The sequence below is a fragment of the Talpa europaea genome, assembly GCF_964194135.1.
Source record: "Talpa europaea genome assembly, chromosome: 2".
Taxonomy (NCBI): Eukaryota; Metazoa; Chordata; class Mammalia; order Eulipotyphla; family Talpidae; genus Talpa; species Talpa europaea.
Window position 1 is genome coordinate 96,172,564 of NC_140068.1, and position 21,528 is coordinate 96,194,091.

At 39.4% G+C, this 21,528-nt stretch overlaps 1 protein-coding gene across 2 annotated transcripts in view; it reads left to right on the forward strand.

Annotated features, from left to right (window-relative positions):
- The window catches only part of LOC311167216 (diphosphoinositol polyphosphate phosphohydrolase 1), a gene marked incomplete at both ends in the record, with an annotated part of 138,800 nt that overhangs the window by 74,952 nt on the left and 42,320 nt on the right, over nt 1–21,528 (forward strand). For both annotated transcript variants that reach the window (XM_084228073.1, XM_084228074.1), the window contains one exon: nt 20,937–21,047. In XM_084228073.1, coding sequence (XP_084084199.1) covers nt 20,937–21,047 — 111 coding nt within the window. The remainder of the gene's footprint in view (nt 1–20,936; nt 21,048–21,528) is intronic.

The following is a 21,528-nucleotide window of genomic DNA, read 5'->3' on the forward strand; positions in this document are numbered from 1 at the left end:
TTAATTAGGCTGATCTTTATGTTTTGGATACCAGTACTCTATCTTTATGTTTTGGATACCAGTAACATTTGTGTTTTACAAATGTTTTTTCCCAGTCTATAGCTTATCTTCTCACTCTCTGATATACTTTTACTTAATTCCTGAGAAAAAGTAATTATTAAGACTTTTAAAACCAATTTTAACATTTTGCACCCACTATGATGACAGTAATTTGGGAAAAAAAAAAGACATACAAATGTTAATGAGGATGTGGAAAAATTGAATACCTTATATATTGCTGGTAGGAATGTAAAATGGTTCACTCACTGGAAACAGTATGATGGTTTCTCATAAAGTTAGACAATAAATTGACTTGGCAATTCCACTCTTAGGTATATGCCCCAAAGAATTAAAAAAAGGTACTCAAACAAATATTGACACACAAATGTTCAGCACTATTTACAGTAGCCAAAAGGTAGAAACTACCAATCATCCGTCAGTGGATGAGTGGATAAATTGTTGTGTATACACACAGTGGGTTATGAGCCACAAAAGGAATGAAGTATTGATACCTGCTATGATGGGATGAGCCTCAGAGGTGCATGCTAAGTGATAGAAGCCAGACCTTTTGTTCACATATTGTATGAGTCTATTTATATGAAATATGCAAGATAGAAATTTTGTGTATATAGAAAACAGATTGATGGTTAACCAGGCCTTGGAGGTCTGGGGTTAGGGGTGAGGAGTAACTCATTAATGGGTATGAGATTTTTATTTGGGGATTATAAAAGTATTTTGGAACTAGAGGTAATTGTTTCATGACCTTGTGAATGTACTAGGTATCACTGACTTTTCTTTAAAATTGTTAATTTTATATTACATGTATTTCATTTCATTTTTGAAAAACTCATTTTAAGATTATAGTAATTAAAAAAATTAAAAGTTTTCCTTTTACTGTAGTCTGTTATTAAATGGCAACTTATAATTCATTATAATTTCATGGGTAAAAAGACTTTGTTTTCTACATACTTCACTGGGTGGGTGTTGTGAGATTATTCCATTCTCCAAATGTTTTTAAGTACAATTAAGAGACAAATTTAGAAGTCAGAAGGAAAAAAGATAACTATTGAATGATTCCATTTATATACAGGATATAGAGAAACCAAACAAAGTGTTAGGAAAAAGACAAAATTTGCAAGCTGACCATACATCTGAGACATACAGCAGGGGAGTGAGAAAGGGTAGATCAAAACAAGGAAGGGAAAGGCACAAGGGACTGTAGTGATGGATCACGGGGACTACACCTGAGGGGAGAAATCAAATACCATCTAAAAATTAAAAGGAAAATAAGTAAACAAACAAACAAATAAATATTAAAAAAGAGACAGGCTTAGGATTGTACTGTTAAAAGTTTAAGAGGCAAAATTGTGGCCAAGGTAATTGTTCAGGTATGGTGCTTTTATAAAGTAGGGCAGAGTAATATTTTGTTGTGACTACCTGAATGTCTGAAAAAAGGAATGTCAAGTATAATTTTAATTTTGATTTTAAGAAAAGGATTTGAGAACTTGCATTAAAAATATACAGAGCAGATCAGTTAAAAAGAAAGATCTGTAGAATAAATAAATTTTTCAAGAATTAGGGCCTCCCCTGGTGGCACAGGGTTGAGCGCTGGGCTGCGATGCAGCCTCTGCAGTGCCGGTTTGGTCCCCGGCCGCCAGCAAGGGTCCCACATGGTGCGACAGACCTCTCCTGCCGCTCCTGCTGCTCCCCTCAGTAGTGTATTTCGTCAGTCTGCCTGTTCTGTTCCCTGCTCTGGCTCTGGTGAATTCTTTCACCCTCCCATGCTTCTGACTGTACCCAGTGCTTGTATAAATACATAAATCTTTAGGGAAAAAAAAAAAGAATCAGCAATTATCCACTAACTCCAGCTTTCTTTGGGTTAGCTAAAAAGAGAAGAGAAAGTGATAGGACTAACGGCTTTTTAGTGACTGATGTAAGAACACATATAAGTTAATCTACAAATAAGCTTTTCCTGACATTACATTTAAGATGTACTTATAGAGCAAATTCTCGTAACTAGGTTATCTGAATGGTATAATGACAATATCTTTAAATGTGGTTTGTAGACTCAAAATTGGTACTCATTTAGTCATTTTATAATGTTTAATGGGCCCTTAAAAATTAAATTTGTCACTGTGGAGTACATTTACATGTTTCAAAATTCAAAAGCCCCAAGTGGGATATAATGAAATCCTCCCTCCCATACTTTAAAAGGTACTCTGTCCTTTTCATAGCACACATCAGGAATTTTATTGGCTCTACTCAGAATATTATCATTTTTCACCCCCACCCTCTCCCCAGTGCCATCTCCTTAGTGTAAACCATCTTTATTCTTTCTTTGGACTATTACAAATCCTCATAAATCCTCTCCTTGGCCCATCCTTGTTCTGTTTGTACTCTGTTCTCCATACCAGTGACACTGTTAAATGTTTGCTTAAATCCCTCTGGAACGTTCTTCGCTTCCTAGAAGAACAAAAGTCCCTACCTTCTGGGTCTTCTCTACGATCCTCTATGACCACCACTCCCCTCCTGCCCACCACTCTCCCCAATTAATGCCACCCCAGCCACCCTGGCTGCCTCACGAGTTCCTTATTACCTCAGGGCAAGGCCTGTGCTCTGGAGAGTACCTTTGCCTACAAAGCCAGAACCCTGCCTCCTCACTTTAATCAGGTTTGTGAGATCTTCCCTGACCTCCCTGTTTAAAAGTTACTCTGTTAATTTCTGCTTCCTTATTCAGCTTTATTTTTCCTGTTGCTTATAATCATTTGACATTGTTTTTGCATATTCTTTGCTTATTGTCTATCTTCTCCCATTATATGGTGTGTCCTAGAAGAGTAGGGCTTTTGTTTCATTGTTGTTTACATCCATAGTACCTCAGATAGTGAATGGTTCTGAGTAGGTATTCAGTGAACGTTAGTTGAATGAGGGAATGAATGTATGAATTCTGCCAGTATGAATACCAGTGTATGAATTCTACCACAGGTGGGAAATGGTCTGTGTATAAGGCTATTTATTGGAGCATTGTTTTAGTAGCAAAAATAAAAAATGATTGAAATGTTCATGAAGAAGGCTAATTAAATAAACTGGTACAACCTTATAGTAAAATACCCAATGGTTACTGTGCGATTTCACTTATATGAAGGTCAAGAACAGGTACAACTAATCTATAATGGGACAAATCACAGCACTGACTGGTCCTGCATTGGGGGTGTTGACAGCAAAGAGGCACAAAGAACTTTTAGGAGGAGAGGCACACAAACATGAATAGGGTATGCATGGGTTCAGTTCTGTTCATTAGTCAGACTCATCCAACTGTGTACTCTGATGATCTGTGCATTCCAGTATATGTGAACTATACTTCAGTTACAGTAAAATGCTGTTCCAAATAACGAAAAGCTAGTGGCCTAATAAGCAAATAAATCTTTCATGTGACTTTAAAATAATGTTTTGATTAAACATTTCTAGTGGGACCTATTTTTTGCCTAAGAACTGCAAAGAAACCTTAAACTATACTTAGTAATTTAAGTTAGTAGTGCAGTTAATGTGAAGCTATTAAATTATAGGATAACTCAAATAGTTGAATTAATGTTATTTTCAGCATAAAAGAAATATAACTATATGGGGTGAACAAGTTTTGTAAACCATTACTGATAGAATCTAGGTGGTAGGCATATGGGTAGTAACTAATTTTTTTTAAAGATTTTTTTATTTATGCACATAAGAGCTGGGGTACAGGCCAGAGATGCAGGGGAGTGAGAGGATTCATCAGAGACAAAGTGGGGAACAGAACACAGGCAAACTGACTGAAATGCACTGCTGAGGGGAGCAGCAGTCCAGACAGGAGAGGTCTGCTTTGCCATGTGGGTTTCTCCCTGGCCAGCCTGGGATTGAACTCATGCTGCAGAGGCTGTGGATTGCTTCATCGTGTGGTGCTTAACCCCTTGAGCCACCAGGGAGGCCCAGTAACTATAATTTTTTTCAACTTAGCCATATCTTTGAAAATTTGTAAAAGAAAATGCCAGAGAAAAAAGGAGACAGGAGACAACCACAAGTGACTCTTGTTAAAGATGGAGCATCAAAAGATTAATGGCTGCAGTTGATTGAAACACATGAAATATAAAAACCTGCTAGCTAATAATGATATAATAACAATAATGATATATAACAGCACAGCAGGGTATCTCTTGGATACTACCTGATTATTGTAAAAATAAGGAGAAAAAAATCAAACATCTTATCTTTCTGTATTAGGGTAACCAAACAGTCAATGAGGGAACTTTCTTCTTTGTCCATCGAATTAAAAGTCCAGCTAACTAATAAGTGAGTAACAATAGAATTAGAAAATCCCCACTTACATTCCTTAAATAATGGATATAGATGGTTGTCACTAACAGATGCTAAAACCCATTACATGGACCGATCACATGACAGCACTTGAAACCACACTTTCAACTTTCTCATCACTAAAAATGATATAAGCTCTTACGTGTGTCACCATGTGATGCTGCAGGAAGTATGTGGCTCCTTCAGTGACATTTCCTTTCCAAAATACCAAATCTAAACTTGATCAAGCTTCAAGATCTAATGACGGGGGTATGGGAATGAGGGAACTAGAGAATCAAGTTGAATATTGCCACAGGTAAGGCATTAATAAATGCAGGAATGTGGGAAATCTTACAAGATTAATGACCTTGAAATATAGCTTGAAAACAAAGTGCCAGGAGGGAGAACTGTTTTAAACAAAGGCTTAAGAGTCACATCAACCAAAAATAATGTGTATAGACTTGATTAGAATCTTCATTTACAGAAGACACAAAGAAATGGAGAGACATCCCCTGCTCGTGGATTGGAAGAATAAACATTATTAAAATGGCCATCCTTCCAAAAGCAATATACAGATTCAATGCTATTCCAATCAAAATTTCAATGTCATTCTTCAAAGAAATAGAACAATTATTGATGAAATTCATATGGAATCACAAAAAACCCCGAATAGCCAAAGCTCTCCTGAAAAAAAAAGAAGGGAATGTAGGCATCACACTCCCAGACTTCAAACTCTACTACAAAGCCATAATCATCAAAACTGCATGGTATTGGAACAAGAACAGACATACAGACCAATGGAATCGAATAGAAAATCCAGAAATAAACCCACAGATTTATGGTCAACTAATCTTTGACAAAGGAGCAAAGACTATGCACTGGAGCAAAGAAAGTTTGTTCAATAAATGGTGCTGGGAAAACTGGGTCGCTACATGCAAAAGAATGAAGCTTGACCACCACCTCACACCATACACAAAAATCAACTCAAAATGGATTAAAGAACTAGACATAAGACCTGAAACCATAAAATATATAGAAGGAAATATAGGCGAAACACTACGTGATTTGCACATCAAAGACATCTTTACAAACACATCACCCAAAGCAGTGATAGTGAAGGCAAAGATAAACAGCTGGGACTACATCAAATTAAAGAGCTTCTGCACAGCAAAAGAGACAATAACAAAAACAAAGAGAAACCCCACCAACTGGGAGAACATTTTTGCACCCAACACTAATGATAAAGGACTGATCACAAAAATCTGCAAAGAGCTGATGAGACTCAACAACAACAAAGAAAATAATCCAGTCAAAAAATGGGCAGAAGAGCTAAAAAGAAACTTCTCTGAAGAGGAAATGCAAATGGCCAACAGGCATATGAAAAAATGTTCAACATCACTTGTCATCAGGGAAATGCAAATCAAAACTACCATGAGATACCATCTTACACCAGTGAGAATGGCACATATTAAAAAAACTAGCAACAACAAATGCTGGCGAGGGTGTGGAGAAAAAGGAACTCTTCTGCACTGTTGGTGGGAGTGCAAACTGGTCCAACCACTGTGGAAAGCTGTGTGGAGATTTCTGGACCTACTAAACATAGAGCTTCCATATGATCCAGCAATTCCACTCCTAAGTATTTACCCAAAGGACACAGAAACATCAATTCCAAAGAACACCTGCACCCCTATGTTTATAGCAGCACTGTTTACAATAGCTAAGCTTTGGAAACAACCCAAATGCCCAAAAATAGATGACTGGATCAAGAAGATGTGGTACATATATACCATGGAATATTACTCAGCATTCAAAAAAGATAAACACATGCAATTTGCAGCAACATGGATGGCGCTGGAAGGGATCATGCTCAGCGAAATAAGCCAAAAAGAAAAAGAAAAATACTGGATGGTCTCACTCATAGCAGGAATCTAGAAAACTTAAATAAGGGACCAGGAAAATGAATAACTATAAGAAAGTGAAAATCAAAATCAACAAAAAACTATGAACCAGAGACACTTTTAGGGGGCGGGGGCGGGAGGGGAGGGATTGGGGTCAGAATGGGGGGGCTACAATTGTATGGGGAATATAACAATAAAATTTATTATAAAAAAAAAAAAGAATCACAGGATTCATGGCACACAGGCAACGGACGTGACAGACATGTTCAGAACACTCAATCCAACAACACATTCTTCTGAAGTACTCAAAGGACATTCTTCAAGATAGGTCACTTGTTAAGTTGCAGAACTAGTCCTAATAAATTTAAGAAGATTAAATATATACCTCTGAATCATATATAGTATTATAAAACAGTGTTACTTCATTTTTTTTAAAATGACACCAAAAGAATGGGAAAAGTTGAAGTCATACCAAATATCTTTCTGACCACAATGAAATGAAATTTCAAATGATCAGCATGAAAAAGCAATCCACAGAAATGGGAGAAAATATTTGCAAACTACGGTGTGATAAGGGCTTAATAATACATGTGTCCACTACATGTAAGATTTAAATTAAATTTGAGAAGGAGGAATCCTAAAAAAAAAAAAAAAAAAAAAAATCTTCATTTACATAAAATATCAATAACTGTAAAATATTTTTGAAACAATTGAAAATTTTAATATGGCCTGTTTATTAGATGAGAATACGGAATTATTAATTTGCTAGTTGTTGTAATGGCATTGTTGCGTTTTTTAAAGTCTTTATCTGTTAATGATACTTAATGAAGTGTTAAGTGATGAAATATATTGATGTCTGAAATTTGCTTTATAGTACTCTAGGAGTGGGATATATAGGTAAATAAAACATGATTAGCAAAATGTTAGGGATTTTTGGGACTGGGTGGTGAATATTTGAAATACTTTGAGATATTTCCTTTCTAATTTTGTGTATTTTAGAATTTGCTAAAATAAAGTATTAAAAATTACCATGTATTCACTTTTTCAGAAAAAAAGAAAAGACTTTTCAGATGTACTGGTGAGATGCTTCCCCATGATTTGAGTGGAGAAGCAAAGTATTATAGAACAGTATGTATAATAGGCTACTATTTAGGCTGGCAAAGAGGAAAGAAAAGTGTGTGTATATATATTAATTACATATATATGTGTGTGTGTTCATATATACTAGAATATATGAAGTTGCAAAAAAAAATGCCTCTTGGAACAGTTAGGCAAGAAAGCTTGCTTTTGAATCTCTATGCCTTTTCAATATGTGCTGCATATGCTATTGACAAAGAAGATTCTAAAAAAGTGAGTGGAATTGGAAATCACAATTCTAGACATACCAGTATAAAATTAGAAAATAGAATTTTAATTCTGGAAGAGCCTTGGAGATTATTTGGACCACCTCAGTTTTAAAACTGACAGAGCTGAAGTCTAGAGAGATTATTGCTGTCATTTTTTGTAGGTAGTGGTTTACTGTTGTGAGAGGCAGACTCACAACCCTGACAGTCTTCCTCATAGACATTGTACAACTGTGGGTTAAACTCTGACATTTTAAATTAGGTTGATATGTAATTAATATGTTAATGATTCTTTGGGGATGCTCTACCTGCCTTTGAGTCTCCAGCAAGTGTCATGTCTTTGAACCTTAGTTTGGAGGACTAAGGCTGGCATGGCTCAGCCAGATCACTTGTATCGATGAGAGGTGGTTTTACAGTATTCTATAGTTTTAAGGCCATGTGTGGGAAAATAATGCAGTTTATGGATGTCAGGAATGCTGTTTGTTTTAATGTGCAAGAAACTTGAGCATTCTAAATATTTCGTTCATTCACTCCATTTGGTTTTCAGAAATTTCATAGAAAATAATGGTTGGCATTCTTCTTGGTCACTTGTAAAAGACTTCAGTGCTTGGTCTCAAATACTTTCAAGCTATACACATGTTTCAAAGTGAAGCGCCTCCACCTCCTCTCGAGTGCCACTACTTGTACTTTATAGAGGCAACAATTGTTTTTTCGGTGAATACTTTCAAGTGGGACGTTTAAATTGAGGTTTTGAAGTTCCCGTCATATGTAGGAAGCTTAACTTCTGCAGTACCTCAAACTTTCTTTCCCACTTGCTCCCCTCCTCTGTGTTTCTCTCTCTTGAGAAACAGGTACCTCTGCCCAACATACCTAGTGGGTATGTTGATCCCAGTAAAAGCCATAGTCTCTACATCCCTTTCTCAGCACCCTCCTTGGTGATTAGTGACCAGTTCCTATCACTGTGATCTCCTGAATATGGCTTGGTTCCACTTACTGCTTCCCAGCCTTTGGGATGCTCATTGAATCCAGTTTCTTTATCCTCTCTGACTTCTCTGTTCTCCCTCTAGGCCATCATTCATTCAGTCTCCAGATTCAGGCTTCTGAAACACAAATGAGGTTGCCATTTTCCTCTTCAAAACCAAGTAATAGCCCCAGTTACATTCAGTTGCCCTAACTAAATAGTGCTCATTCAATGGACTTTTTATACTAGTCCCAGTCTAATTTATCTGTCTCCTCTGTTGCCTTCTTCCTCTGCCCCATCATGCACCCTGTGCCTTGTCAAACTACTTGAATTTCTCAGGGTTCTCATACACACTTTTTCCTGCATCTGTGCCTTTGCAGATTGCAGTGCCCTTTGCCTGGAACATCTCTCTTCCTATCTGGGCTCAGTAAATTCCTCCTCTAGATCCAGCTCAAATGTTTCCTTTTGAGAAGTGTTCTGGCTCCCTCTTAAGAGCCTTCTTTTTTCCATCATAGTCCTGATCAACAGGATGTTTTTTCCTGCTCACGCCTTCCAGTAGATTAAGGGTTGGTAAACTTTTTCTGTAAAGGACCAAATAGTAAACATTTTTGGCTTTGTTGACCCCGTGATCTCTGTCAAGACTACTCAACTCTGCCATTGTAGCTTGAATGCAGCCAGAGACCGTAGATAAATGAATAAAAATCTATGTGTTCCAATAAATCTTTATTTATGGACAATGGAATTTGATTTTCATGTAAGTTAGCATGCCACAAAATGTTCTTCTCTTGATTTTTTTCTAATCTTTGAAAATGTAAAGACCATTCTTAGGTCATGGACCATATGGAAACAAATTGCCTATGGCCTGTAGGCCAGCTTACTGTCCTTGCTTAGAAGGTAAGCTGTTCAAGGATAGACTTCATACACATTTGTATATTTCTGCCCCTCATTACCTCAAGCCTCAGTTCATCTCCAAGGATATAATGACTGGATAGCAATTGTTTGTGAAATTAAGTAATAACTATCTTGCATGGTTGTTTGAAAATTAGGAATAGTATATTGAAATATTTGAAATGCCAACACCTTGCCTGGCAGAAAAGTGGGCACTCAGTAAATACTACTAGCTGTTATTATTTATTTTCCTCCACTGTAAGCTTCTCTTCTTTCAGTATTTATAGGAATTGTGGAAGGGGATTAAGGTTTACAGAAACAACTTGAACGTTCTAGTAAGTTATGTTCAAACACTGTAATCTAGTAATTTTCAGTCTTTGTTTTAATTTTTATATAACTTAAAAATATATCCAAGTTTGCTGGTTTCTTTAGTTTTCCTTTTAAAAATAGAAATGTTCATTGAACATGAGGCAATGTGAAGTGCAGTGTGTGGTTCTCTTAACATTTGGACACTGATTTAGAAGGACAGGATACGACACTCTCACTTAAAAGTATAGTATTATTCCCTGTATGCCCTTACTCATACTTAATAAAGATATCTGTGGGCCTCTCTAGTGGTGCAAGGGGTTAAGTCTCAGCACTACGAAGCTATCAGCAGCCACTGCAGCATGAATTCGATCCCTGGCCAGGGAACTGACCCACATGGCCCAGCAGACCTCTCCTGTCTTGCCCGCTGCTCCCCTCAGCAGTGTTTTTCCATCGATCTGCCTGTTCTCCTCCCCGCTCTGTCTCTGGTGAATCCTTTCACCCCTCTACTCCTCCCACCCCCCTACCTCTGGCCTACACCTCAGCTCTTGTATGCATAAATGAATAAAATAAATCTTTTTTTAAAAGTTATCTGTGTATAATAGTTTGTGTCCATGACTATCTTTTCATATTGTTCTTAAAATATGTTGTTGCTCCCAGAGTAAAACTGTCAAAATATCTGTTCACAGCACAATATGGTTTTTCTTTGTACCCGGCAGGGGAATTTCCTTTTGTTAAATAAACACTCCGCTTAGCTAGATAACATGAAGGGATGTTTACAAGGCATTTTGTAAACTGACTGTTTATATCTGTTTTTCCTCCTTTTAGCAATATTTGGAGTTCCTGTGTAGGGAAAAAATATTGCTAAATGGTAAAATGGAACTCACTACTAAATTCTTGGCCCTGGAGTAATTTATTGATTTAATTTGAACAAGTTATTTTGCCTCATACTCAGCTCTACTCATCTTGTAAACGTTCTGTAGGGTCATTGTGTGCCAGAACTTGTAGCAGTTGTTCGTTAAAATATTCTGTAAAAAAAAGTAGTAAACTTGTACCGGGTTGTCGGAAAAGTCATGGCATATTTTTTCTGTTTTTCAAGCAAATATGCCTCATGACTTTCCCGACAACTCAAATTTATCTGGAATCAAGCAAGTGTAGGTGCTTCACTGTTGTGTTGGTCTTTTTTTTTTTTTGTAATTGTGGCTCTCAGAAAAGCATTTTTTTAATTAGCTTTCTGACTGTGCTTGTGCCTTCAACACTTTCACAATGATTTTCTGCTCCTCAATAAGGAAAACACACTTAATACTGTCCTGGACCCATTAGCCTGGACTACAAGTTTCTTCATTTTTGATAACCTCATAAGAACTTTTGGTCTCACAGCATCAACTCCTGGGCACACACCACATGCAGATTTGGGTGCTTTCCCAACTTTCTTGATGTAAAGGTAAACAGACAGTCTTGTTTTATTAGAGGCTATATTGTAGGATAGCCTATGGCAGTATATCAAACGCTGAACCATTCTGAATGCCTCTAGACACTGTCCCCAGAAGAGGCATATTGGTCTTATTTTTAAGAAGGGACAAATAAACAGATAGAAAGGATTTGTCTGTGGAAGCAATTTGCAGGACCTGTCACGTATTTGATAGGATACAGAGTCTGTGCTATCTATTGATAGAATACCAGCAGAGCTTTCTATCAGTAATGGCATTGCTGAGGGCTCTTCAGTGCTGGGGGCATTGCATTGTTAGAAATGAGATCATGTTAGGTGCAGTACTGCATGCAGTTTTCTGGAAATGTGTAATATGTCTTAAGATACATAACTTGCTAATCAGGATCCCCATGATGAAGATTATCATTATGCCCTTAGTTTTTTTTGTTTGTTTTTTTTTTTTTTTAGAGGCATGTTTTATTTATTTATTTGTTTTGTTTTTTGTTTGTTTGTTTGTTTTGTTTATACATGCACTGGGTACAGTCAGAAGCGTGGGTGGGTGAGAGAATTCACCAGAGCGGGGAGCAGAACAGGCAGAAGGACCGAAGTACACTGCTGAGGGGAGCAGCGGGCGGCAGGAGAGGTCTGCGCGCCACGTGGGACCCTCCTCCAGTGGCCGGGGAGCAGCCGGGGATCGAACCAGAGCCGCAGAGGCCGCGGGCAGCTTCGCAACCCAGCGCTCAACCGCTGCGCCACTGGGGAGGCCCTGCCCTTAGTTTTTTAAGGAAAAACTTTCCAGAAACTTAACCTATGGTACTGGGACTATATCTACCCTCACTATACTTTTGGAAGTGAGAATGGAGACATGCCTGACACCTAGGCGGAGGGATGGTAGGTGGGGAAATGGGGATGGTTTTTCTAAGCTAGAGCTTTGCAAAAGCACACGTTTTTCCTCATGTTAGTCTCGTCCTGGCCAAGAGAGTGTGAGACCACTGTTTCTTAATCTTGGTTTCGTTCCCTCTGCTCAGGTCAAGTCCCGTATGTATATGATTGCCCACTAGAAATAGTCGTTAGATATCTCCTTGAACTCTCAAATCCGTGTATTAAGAGGATGACTCTCATGATTACCTCCTCCGTTTACCCTTGCACAGCACAGTCTCCTTCGGGGCAGCTCCACCATTGACCCAGCCCACATCCTGTCAGGCACCTAGTTCTGTGGATTCTTCCTCCTGTGTATCTGGAAACTTGTCTCTTCCTTCCAACTCCCATTTCTATACTTACTCTTTCTCAGTAGAAACCCATTCTGTTACCAGGCTTGCCCTTTGGTATAATTTGGTAGGGTTGGGTTTTTTTTTTTTTTTTTTTAAAGATTTATTTATTTATTTATAGAAGCACTGGGTACAGTCAGAAGCACGGGAGGGAGAGAGAATTCATCAGAGACAGAGCGGGAAGCAGAACAGGCATACTGACGAAATACACTGCTGTGGGGAGGAGCGGGCATGGCAGGAGAGGTCTGCGTGCCATATAAGACCCTTGCTGGTGGCCAAGGATCGAACCTGCGCTGCAGAGGCTGCGGGCAGCTTCGCAGCCCAGCACTCAACCACTGCGTCACCAGGGGAGGCCCTAGGGTTGTTTTTTGTTGTTGGTTGATTTGGTTTTGATCTGGGAATGTTATTAACATGTATTTATGTGGGAAAAAAATTTCAGCATCCCAGTTCAGATTTGGGCATGAGGCAGTCACAGAACAGATCCTGAGACATTTCTGGGTCTAATGGGTAACAAAATCACTCTGAAATCTCACTGTTTTTAACACAACAATTTTTTTCTGTGTTGTGATGCGTGTTAGTCACAGGTTTTCAGGTACTCAGCCTCTTAGGTCCTCCAACTTGAATTTGCCATGTCCTTAGGCACTATGACACAGGAGGAGAGGCGGGTTGGGTTTTCTGTTTCAGCCTAGAGTGTCACAGGTCCCTCTGCTCACATTGTAATTGGTCAGAACTAGTCAACAACCTGGGGGGTTGCATAATGTAGGCAATCATTTGAAATATCTAGTAAGCATTATGTTCTTGCCACGATCATGAAATATAATCAGATTTCTTACTGGCTTCATCCATGGCCTTTAGGTTTCTCAAGAGCTGAAGCTATATCTACCTTGCTTTTGCATCCCAAGCATATGGATACACAGTAGGCTTCTGATGAGTTTTTGTTGTTGTTAATAAATGTGCTCCTTGAGCTTGAATCTGTTACAGGGCAGGGAGAGGGGTACCCCGGAACCCCCACACCTGCCTGCCCTAAATAGGTTCTGCCTTCCACCGCATCAAGACAAAACATATAAGACCTTTAATGGAAAGGAACTTTAATACAATTAGTGTGCAATACAGACAAGACAAAGAATATAGTTTCCAAATCCAGTACCCGAAGTTACCCATCCCCTTGGGGTAAATGTTGGCCCAAAGCAAGGCCTGAAAGCACCTTTTAGCAGGGAACCATAGAAAAGGGTCAGAAATAGTGAGACAAGTCTAGGAGGAAAAGAGCATAATCAAAATCAAGATAAAAGCTGCCATTGTTATCCTCCCCACGTGTCTCTCACCCACATCTGTTTCAACCAGTCCAGGACCAACAGGCAGGCGCAGTTTCTTCACATGTCTCTCTGTTCCATGTGCCTCCTTCAGATCTCCTTCTTGCTCTCCATCCTTCTTCCTTCCTTCTTCAGTCTCCTCTCCAGCTTCTTCTCCTGCCTGCTCAGCTCCACCCTCCTTTAGATGGGGCAGGGGACCTGGAACCTCCCCTTTTCCTGGGGACCACCCTGTTACAGATTCAACTCAAGTCACTTCTATAAGAAAGCTTCCCATTGCATCCCTCAAACACATTCCCCCAATGTGTTTCTTTTTAGTGTCATTGTGGTATCCTGTGTATACCTCAATCAAAGCTCCCCACCCTGTGTTATATCTCCCCCCACCACCCCACTGGATACTCAAAAGTGGGGACTATGATGTATTTTTTGGAAAATCTATATTAAGCAATGGTAAAGCAATTTCTTTTTTGCCCATAATCAAAACTTTATTGCAAAAACTCACACCAAAGTAGGAGATCACTGTTGTATACCTTACAAAATGAAACACACTTACATTTTCTTGGTAGATTAACTGAAATCAAGAACTGATTAGGCTCTCTGCGATGTAACACAAATTCAGGAAGTTGTGTCCATCATTAGTGTTGTTTTCTTCTAAATGAACACCCTTTTGTGAGTCTGACCTGTTAAAGCAATTTTTAATCCCTTTCCCCCATTACTGTTTAAGCTGAAGCCTTTCATATAAATCTCTCCCCATAGAATTCATAATTCTCACTAATTTCTTTATTCACTCATTGCACACATGTCCCTAATCATGTAATCATTTTCCTCTCTGTGTGAATAACAAGTTATACCTGTGTCACCTGTTGACTTCTCCTGCTCTTAGGGAGGGCCACCTGTATCATGAATCCAGGAGCTAATATATGAGTGAATGTGTTCCTTGGGTACACTTACCCATCTCTGCACCCATATCACCTGTCTTTGTGACAGGAACTTCATAAAAGACTGATACCTGGCTCGTCATTCTCCCTTCGATCTGCCTCAAAATTGTAGTTTTTGTTTTTTTTTAAGATTTATTTATTTATGCATACAAGAACTGGAGTACAGGCCAGAGGTGTGGTGGGGGGGCGAGGGTTGAGAAGATTCACCAGAGACAGAGTGGGAACAGAAGAGGCAGATTGACTAAAATATACAGCTTAGGAGAGCAGGGGATGAGCTCGCATTGGTCTGCTGCACCATATGAGTAGCTCCCTGGCAGTGGATTGAACTCGTGCTGCAGTGGCTATGGATAGCTTCATAGGTTGCATCTTAACCCCTTGCACCATGAGGGAGGCCCAAAATTGTAGAGGTTTTGATCTCTTCATCTTCCTCTTCCTGGCTCATGATGATGCTTAGTGAATATTTGTTAAATAAACAACAAATACTGGGTTTTCCTTCCTTTTTTCATTTTCTAGAATGTTTAGGAACTTTGCTATTTAATTTTTTTAGATAATTTTATATTTAAGAATTAAACTTCAGAGTAAGAATTTACTTAATCAGAATGCTTCTTACTATTTCATTAGATATAGGAAGGCATGAAGCCTCTGGCCAAAGAATAAATTTTGTCTTGATTTTTGCTATAAATTTTTGATGAGCCCTCAAAGAAACTTTTAAAAACTATTTACCAGTAAGTGTGAATACAAAGCAATGAGACTTCCTTTCTCCATCCTTTGTATTACGTATAGTCTTACTCCATATATTTATGTGTTGAGTGTATAAAGCAATAATACTTGCTTTTAATTTACTAATTAATATTTCATAGTGATTGAAATTTAGAAATTAAATTATACTTTATGTTGCAGATTTCCTTTCCTTTGCTTTAGTTTTGAAATATCCCTATACAGGTCTTTCATTTGGACTATAACTTAATTGGGTGCCTGGTCATTCTTTGAGGCAAACGTAGGTTTAGAATGGCTTGCCAGAAAGTGGGAAAACTGTAGGAAGGAAAAAATTACATGTTGTTCCTTCTATCACAATTCAAGGATAACCAATTTTTCTGAGTTTTTTTTTTTTTTTCCTTGAATCTGCCTTCCAAATTAGATAGATAGGGCTTACATGCCCTAGTCTAGTGATTCTGGAGGACTTAAGAACTGTAACTTGAGTAAACAAAACATCATGTGTGGATTTATTTTTCTTTTCATAGGTAATATTTTGAAATACAAGATTGGCCACAACTATTAATGAGACCAGGTGTGGCAGTGATCCCTTTTTCTTGTATGGAAATTGTGCATTTTAGCTTTATAATTTAATTTTATAAAACTGGATAGTTTTGGAACCTTCTGAAGACTGCTTCCCTGGGTATAGACTCTGAGGAAGAAAGTAGTGGCACTGACTTTAGCTTTTAATCTTAAAACTGGTTTTATTTCATTGAGGTGAAGTTCACATAACATTAACCATTTGATAGTGAACAAGTCAGTGGAATTTAGTAACAAATACATCTTTCTAGTTTCAGAGTAAAATAAAAGCCTGTATCCATTGTGTAGTTATTCCCTCTTACTCCCTTCCCAGGGTCTCTGGCAACCACCGATTTGCTTCCTGTCTCTCTAAATTTACCTATTCTGCATATTTCATGTACAGATCTTCCTCAGCTTATGGGTATTACCCCCTAACAAACCCATCCTAAATAGAAGTAATTGTAAATTGAAAATGCATTTAAATTTTGTGCCTTAAGTGTAGCTTAGTCTTCAGTTGGGTAAAATTGTCTAACACAAAGTATTTTATAGTAGTGTCCAATGAATATCTCCGACACAGATGGGCACTTGGTAGATATGATGAGATGCAAAAACATAAAACACAGGTTCAAAAGAACGCTGGCAACACAGTCCACTGAGGGTATCTGTAATTTACCCTCTGATCATGTGGCTGACTGGGAGCTGTAACTTTCTGCCGCTGCCCAGCATCATGAGAGAAATAGAACCACATGTTGTAGGCCCGGGAAAAGATCAAAATTCAAAACTGGAGGGCCTCCCTGGTGGCACAAGGGGTTAAGACGCAACCTGTGAAGCTATCTGCAGCCACTACAGCACGAGTTTGAGCCCCGGCCAGGGAGCTACCCACATGGCACAGCAGACCTCTCCTGACTTGCCCCCTGCTCCCCTCAGCAGTATATTTCTGTAGATCTATCTGTTCTCCCCACTCTGTCTCTGGTGAATCCTCCTACCCCCCAAATCTCTGGCCTGTACCCCAGTTTTTAAATGCATAAATAAATAAATCTTTTAAAAAAATTCAAAACTGAAAGTACAGGTTCTACTATATTGCTCTTATACCATCCATAAAGTTAAAAAAAAAAAATCACAAGTTTAACCATTGTAAGTCATACAGTATGTGACCTATTGAGTCCAGCTTTCACTTTCATGATGTTTTCAAAGTTCACCTATGGGTTGCATGTATCAGCACTTCATTCTATTTTATGGCTGAAGAACATTCCATATATATAATTGTCACATTTTGTGTATCCATTCATACTGATGGACAGTAAGTTGTTTCTGTTTTTATACTGTTATAAATTATACTACTGTAAACATTTGCCTGTGTTTGAGTACCCATAGTCACTCCTTTGGGGGTGTGTATATACCCCATATCCCACTGTGGGATTACTAGGTCATAAGGTAGTTTTTTTTATCATAAGGTCATTTTATGTTTAACTTTTTGAGGAGCCACGAGACTGCTCTCCGCAGAGCCTGAACTATTTTACATTCCTACCAGCAGTGTGCCAAGATTCCAGTTTTTCCACATCTTTGCTAGTACTTATTATTTTTTAAGTTATAGACAGTGGGTATGAAGTGGTAGCTCATTGTGCTTTTATTTTGCGCTTCCCTAATGACTAATGATGTTGAATATGTTTCTTTGTGTGCATGCATTATTTCTTTATCTTCTTTGGAAAAATGCTGCTTGTCTTTTTTTGTTGAGTATAAGAACTCTTTAAATATTTTGGATACCAGATCCTTACCAAATTCATCTGCAGATATTTTCTCCCATTCTGCTGGTTGTCTTTTCACATTCTTGATAATGTCCTTTGATGCGTAGAATTTAAAAATTTGATGAAGTCCATTTTATCTATTTTTTTTTCTTTTGTTCATCTTTTGGTATTATGTTTGAGAATTTGGCATACCTGGACAAATCCAAGGTCATGAAGACGTCTCCATTTTATACTTTAAGGCCTTACATTTAGATCGTTAGCTCATTTTTTTAAAAAAGATTTATTTATTTATGCGTACAAGAACTGGGGTGTAAGCCAGAGGTGTAGGCGATGAGAGGATTCACCAGAGAAAGTGGGGAGCAGAACAGGCAGATCTACTGAATATACACTGCTGAGGGGAGCAGCAGGTGAGTCAGGAGAGGTCTGCTGCGCCTTGTGGGTTGCTCTCTGGCTGGCAGGGGATCTAACTCTTTTGTACTGCAGTGGCTGGCTGTGTTTAACCCCTGCGCCACCAGGTAGGCCCTAAATTGGTAGCTCTTTTTGAGTTAATTTTTGTATATGATGTGAGGTAGGAATCTAGTGAGGATTCTTTTTTTTTTTTTTTTAAATAGAGGCATGCTTTATTTATTTATTTGTTTGTTTGTTTGTTTGTTTGTTTCTTTTGGTTATACATGCACTGGGTACAGTCAGAGAAGCGCGGAAGGGTGAGAGAATTCACCAGAGCGGGGAGCAGAGCAGGCAGAAGGACCGAAGTACACTGCTGAGGGGAGCAGCGGGCGGCAGGAGAGGTCTGCGCACCATGTGGGACCCTCCTCCAGTGGCCGGGGAGCAGCCGGGGATCGAACCAGAGCCGCAGAGGCCGCGGGCAGCTTCGCAACCCGATGCTCAACTGCTGCGCCACCGGGGAGGCCCGAGGATTCTTATTTAGCAAAATTTCATGGAGTTTTCCACATTGTACTTTTTAATATCCTTGATTAAATATACAAACAGGGCCTCCCCGGTGGCGCAGGGGTTAAGACGCAACCTATGAAGCAATCCGCAGCCTCTGCAGCACGAGTTCAATTCCCGGCTGACCAGGGAGACATATGGTGGGACAAACCTCTCCTGCTGCTCCCCTCAGCAGTGTACATCGGTCTGTCTGCCTGTTCTGTTCCCCACTATGTCTCTGGTGAATCCTCTCAGCCCCCCCCCCCGCATCTCTGGCCTGTACCCCAATTCTTGTATAAAAATAAATAAATCTTTTAAAAAATAAATAAAAATATACAAACATACCAGTCCAGAGCTATCGTATTATTTTAAATTTTTGTGCATTGTATTAATCAAAACAGAACTCACATATATTTTGAAAATAGTACTTGTAAGTATGAGACATTATTTTCTCAGTCCAGGCTGTATGTTGGTAACAGTATAGGAATACATGAATGTCTTTCTTAGTCCCCTCTGAGCTTGCAGGTTACAGACTTTGTAGATGCATATCAGGGGGATCTATCATGACAAGAAGAAAAATGGGTTAAGAATGAAAGAAAAGAGAATTTTTTTTTTTTTTTTTGAAAGAAAAGAGAATTTCAAGAGTCAAGGTTGCTCTAGAGACCTCAAGAGGAAGAGAGAGGGCTGGAAGATGGGTAACCATAAGTCAGTGGCAGAATCTGTAATGGCAGGAAAAGACAGCATTTCTTTCCAGCGGCAAGGATGATTGACAATTGAAGTGAAGTGCTCTTGGGGAAAAGGTTTGGAATAGAGCTGGAGGCTCAAAGACATCAGAAAGTGGTGGTTTAGGGAGCAGTTGAAGATTCTTTTAGTTTTGAAAATAATGTCAACCCAATTCTTCCTCTAAATGAGGAATCCAGCTAGCTAATTTTTTTAGCAGCTGTTCTAGAGAGAAGTAAAGAAAATGACTGGAGTATTGATTTAAGTTTAGTAAACTGTTTGCTGGATCAGTGTTCTGTGTATTTGTTTGGTGTTCTTTTCACTTCTTAATAAAGTTCCCCAGTGAAAAAATTCAGTTTTAGCCAAAAACGTGATGTAAAATTCTTTTGTTTCCCATTAGAGAGAGAGTGAGGTTCTCAGTGCACCCTTGGAGCTTAGGATGGTGTGCGGTGACCTATTGGCATGACCTTCTGATGGAGCTGGGACTCATGAGAGTGAGAACTTTGGAGGGTTTATAGGGACTCTGGTGCCAACAGGGCTGAGGAACTTCTTCCCTTCTGGCCCGACCTTCACAGATGGCATTCACAGGCTCATCAGTGACAGTTTAATTTATTTATTTATTTGTTTGTTTGTTTGTTTGTTTTTTAATTTTCTAGAGGCATGTCTTATTTATTTATTTATTTGGTTGGTTGGTTGGTTGGTTTATACATGCACTGGGCACAGTCAGAAGCGCGGGAGGGTGAGAGAATTCACCAGAGCCAGAGCGGGGAGCAGAACAGGCAGAAGGACCGAAGTACACTGCTGAGGGGAGCAGTGGGCGGCAGGAGGGGTCCGCGCGCCATGTGGGACCCTCCTTCGGTGGCCGGGGAGCAGCCAGGGATCGAACCGGCGCCGCAGAGGCCGCGGGCAGCTTCGCAACCCAGCGCTCAACCGCTGCGCCACCGAGGAGGCCCTATTTTTTTATTTATTTATTTTAGTCCATGTCAGCTCTGTGTTCAAAAGGGCTTTAGAAGGAGGAGGGAGGATAGAATAAGTGACTGCGAGTCTGAGGATGGAGTAGCTGTTATGGCTGCTGGTTCAGAGGCCCTTTTACTTTTACTAGCAGGTTGTTACTTCAAACAGAAATGAAAGCTACTATACAAGAAATTATTCAGAGAGGTGTAAACAACGAACAGGTCTTAGGTACTTTATGGTGTTTAAAATCTGAACTTGGGGCCTCCCTGGTGGCGCAAGGGTTAACTTAAGTTAAGCATAGCACTCCGAAGCTATCACAGCCCCTGCAGCACGAGTTTGATCCCCTGCCAGGGAGCTACCCACATGGCACAGCAGACCTCTCCTGACTCACGTGCTACTCCCCTCAGCAGTGTTCTCAATCTGCCTGTTCTGCTTCCCACTCTGTCTCTGGTGAATCCTCTCACCCTTCACACCTCTGGTCTTACCCCAGTTCTTGTATGCATAAATAAAAATTTTAAAAAATAAAATATTTTTAAAAATAAAAAATATTAAAATCTGAACTGTACACATGCATCTTTTTGAGTTTTTAACCACCCACATAACCTTTGTGACTTTCAGGTGCTACTTGTGAGCAGTAGTCGTCATCCCGACCGCTGGATTGTCCCTGGAGGAGGCATGGAGCCCGAGGAGGAGCCGAGTGTGGCAGCTGTTCGTGAAGTCTGTGAGGAGGTATGCACTGAAAAGAAAGGGCACCACTCTGCTTTGTAATCGTGACTCTGTCGTGTCTGTGTAATTCTTTCATTTATCACTCACTGAACAAAAATACTCGCGAAAACAGAAAGATGGCATTTAGTAGTTAATATGTGCCTCCTTGAATAAAGGGGTAATCAGACTGTGACATAGTAATGTTGCCCAGGCACTTTTTGCAGAAAGAGGGCTCGCAGTAGTTACTGTGTCTACCAGATAGTCCTTTGTGATTTTGCATGGATTTCTTCCAGCAATGCCTCTGTTACCTGTGGCAGGAAAGCAAGAATTAAATAGTTCATCAGCCCTAAGAAATGAATGGAACAAGGTGTGTTGGTATAAATGGCTCATTCTCATTAACCTTTGGGAGAGGAGGAAGAGGCCCTGTTTTCCTGTGCTTCCTGGCTCCTAGCCGCACAACAGTGGCCAAAGCAACAATTCTATTAGCCAAAAGCTGTCAATGGTT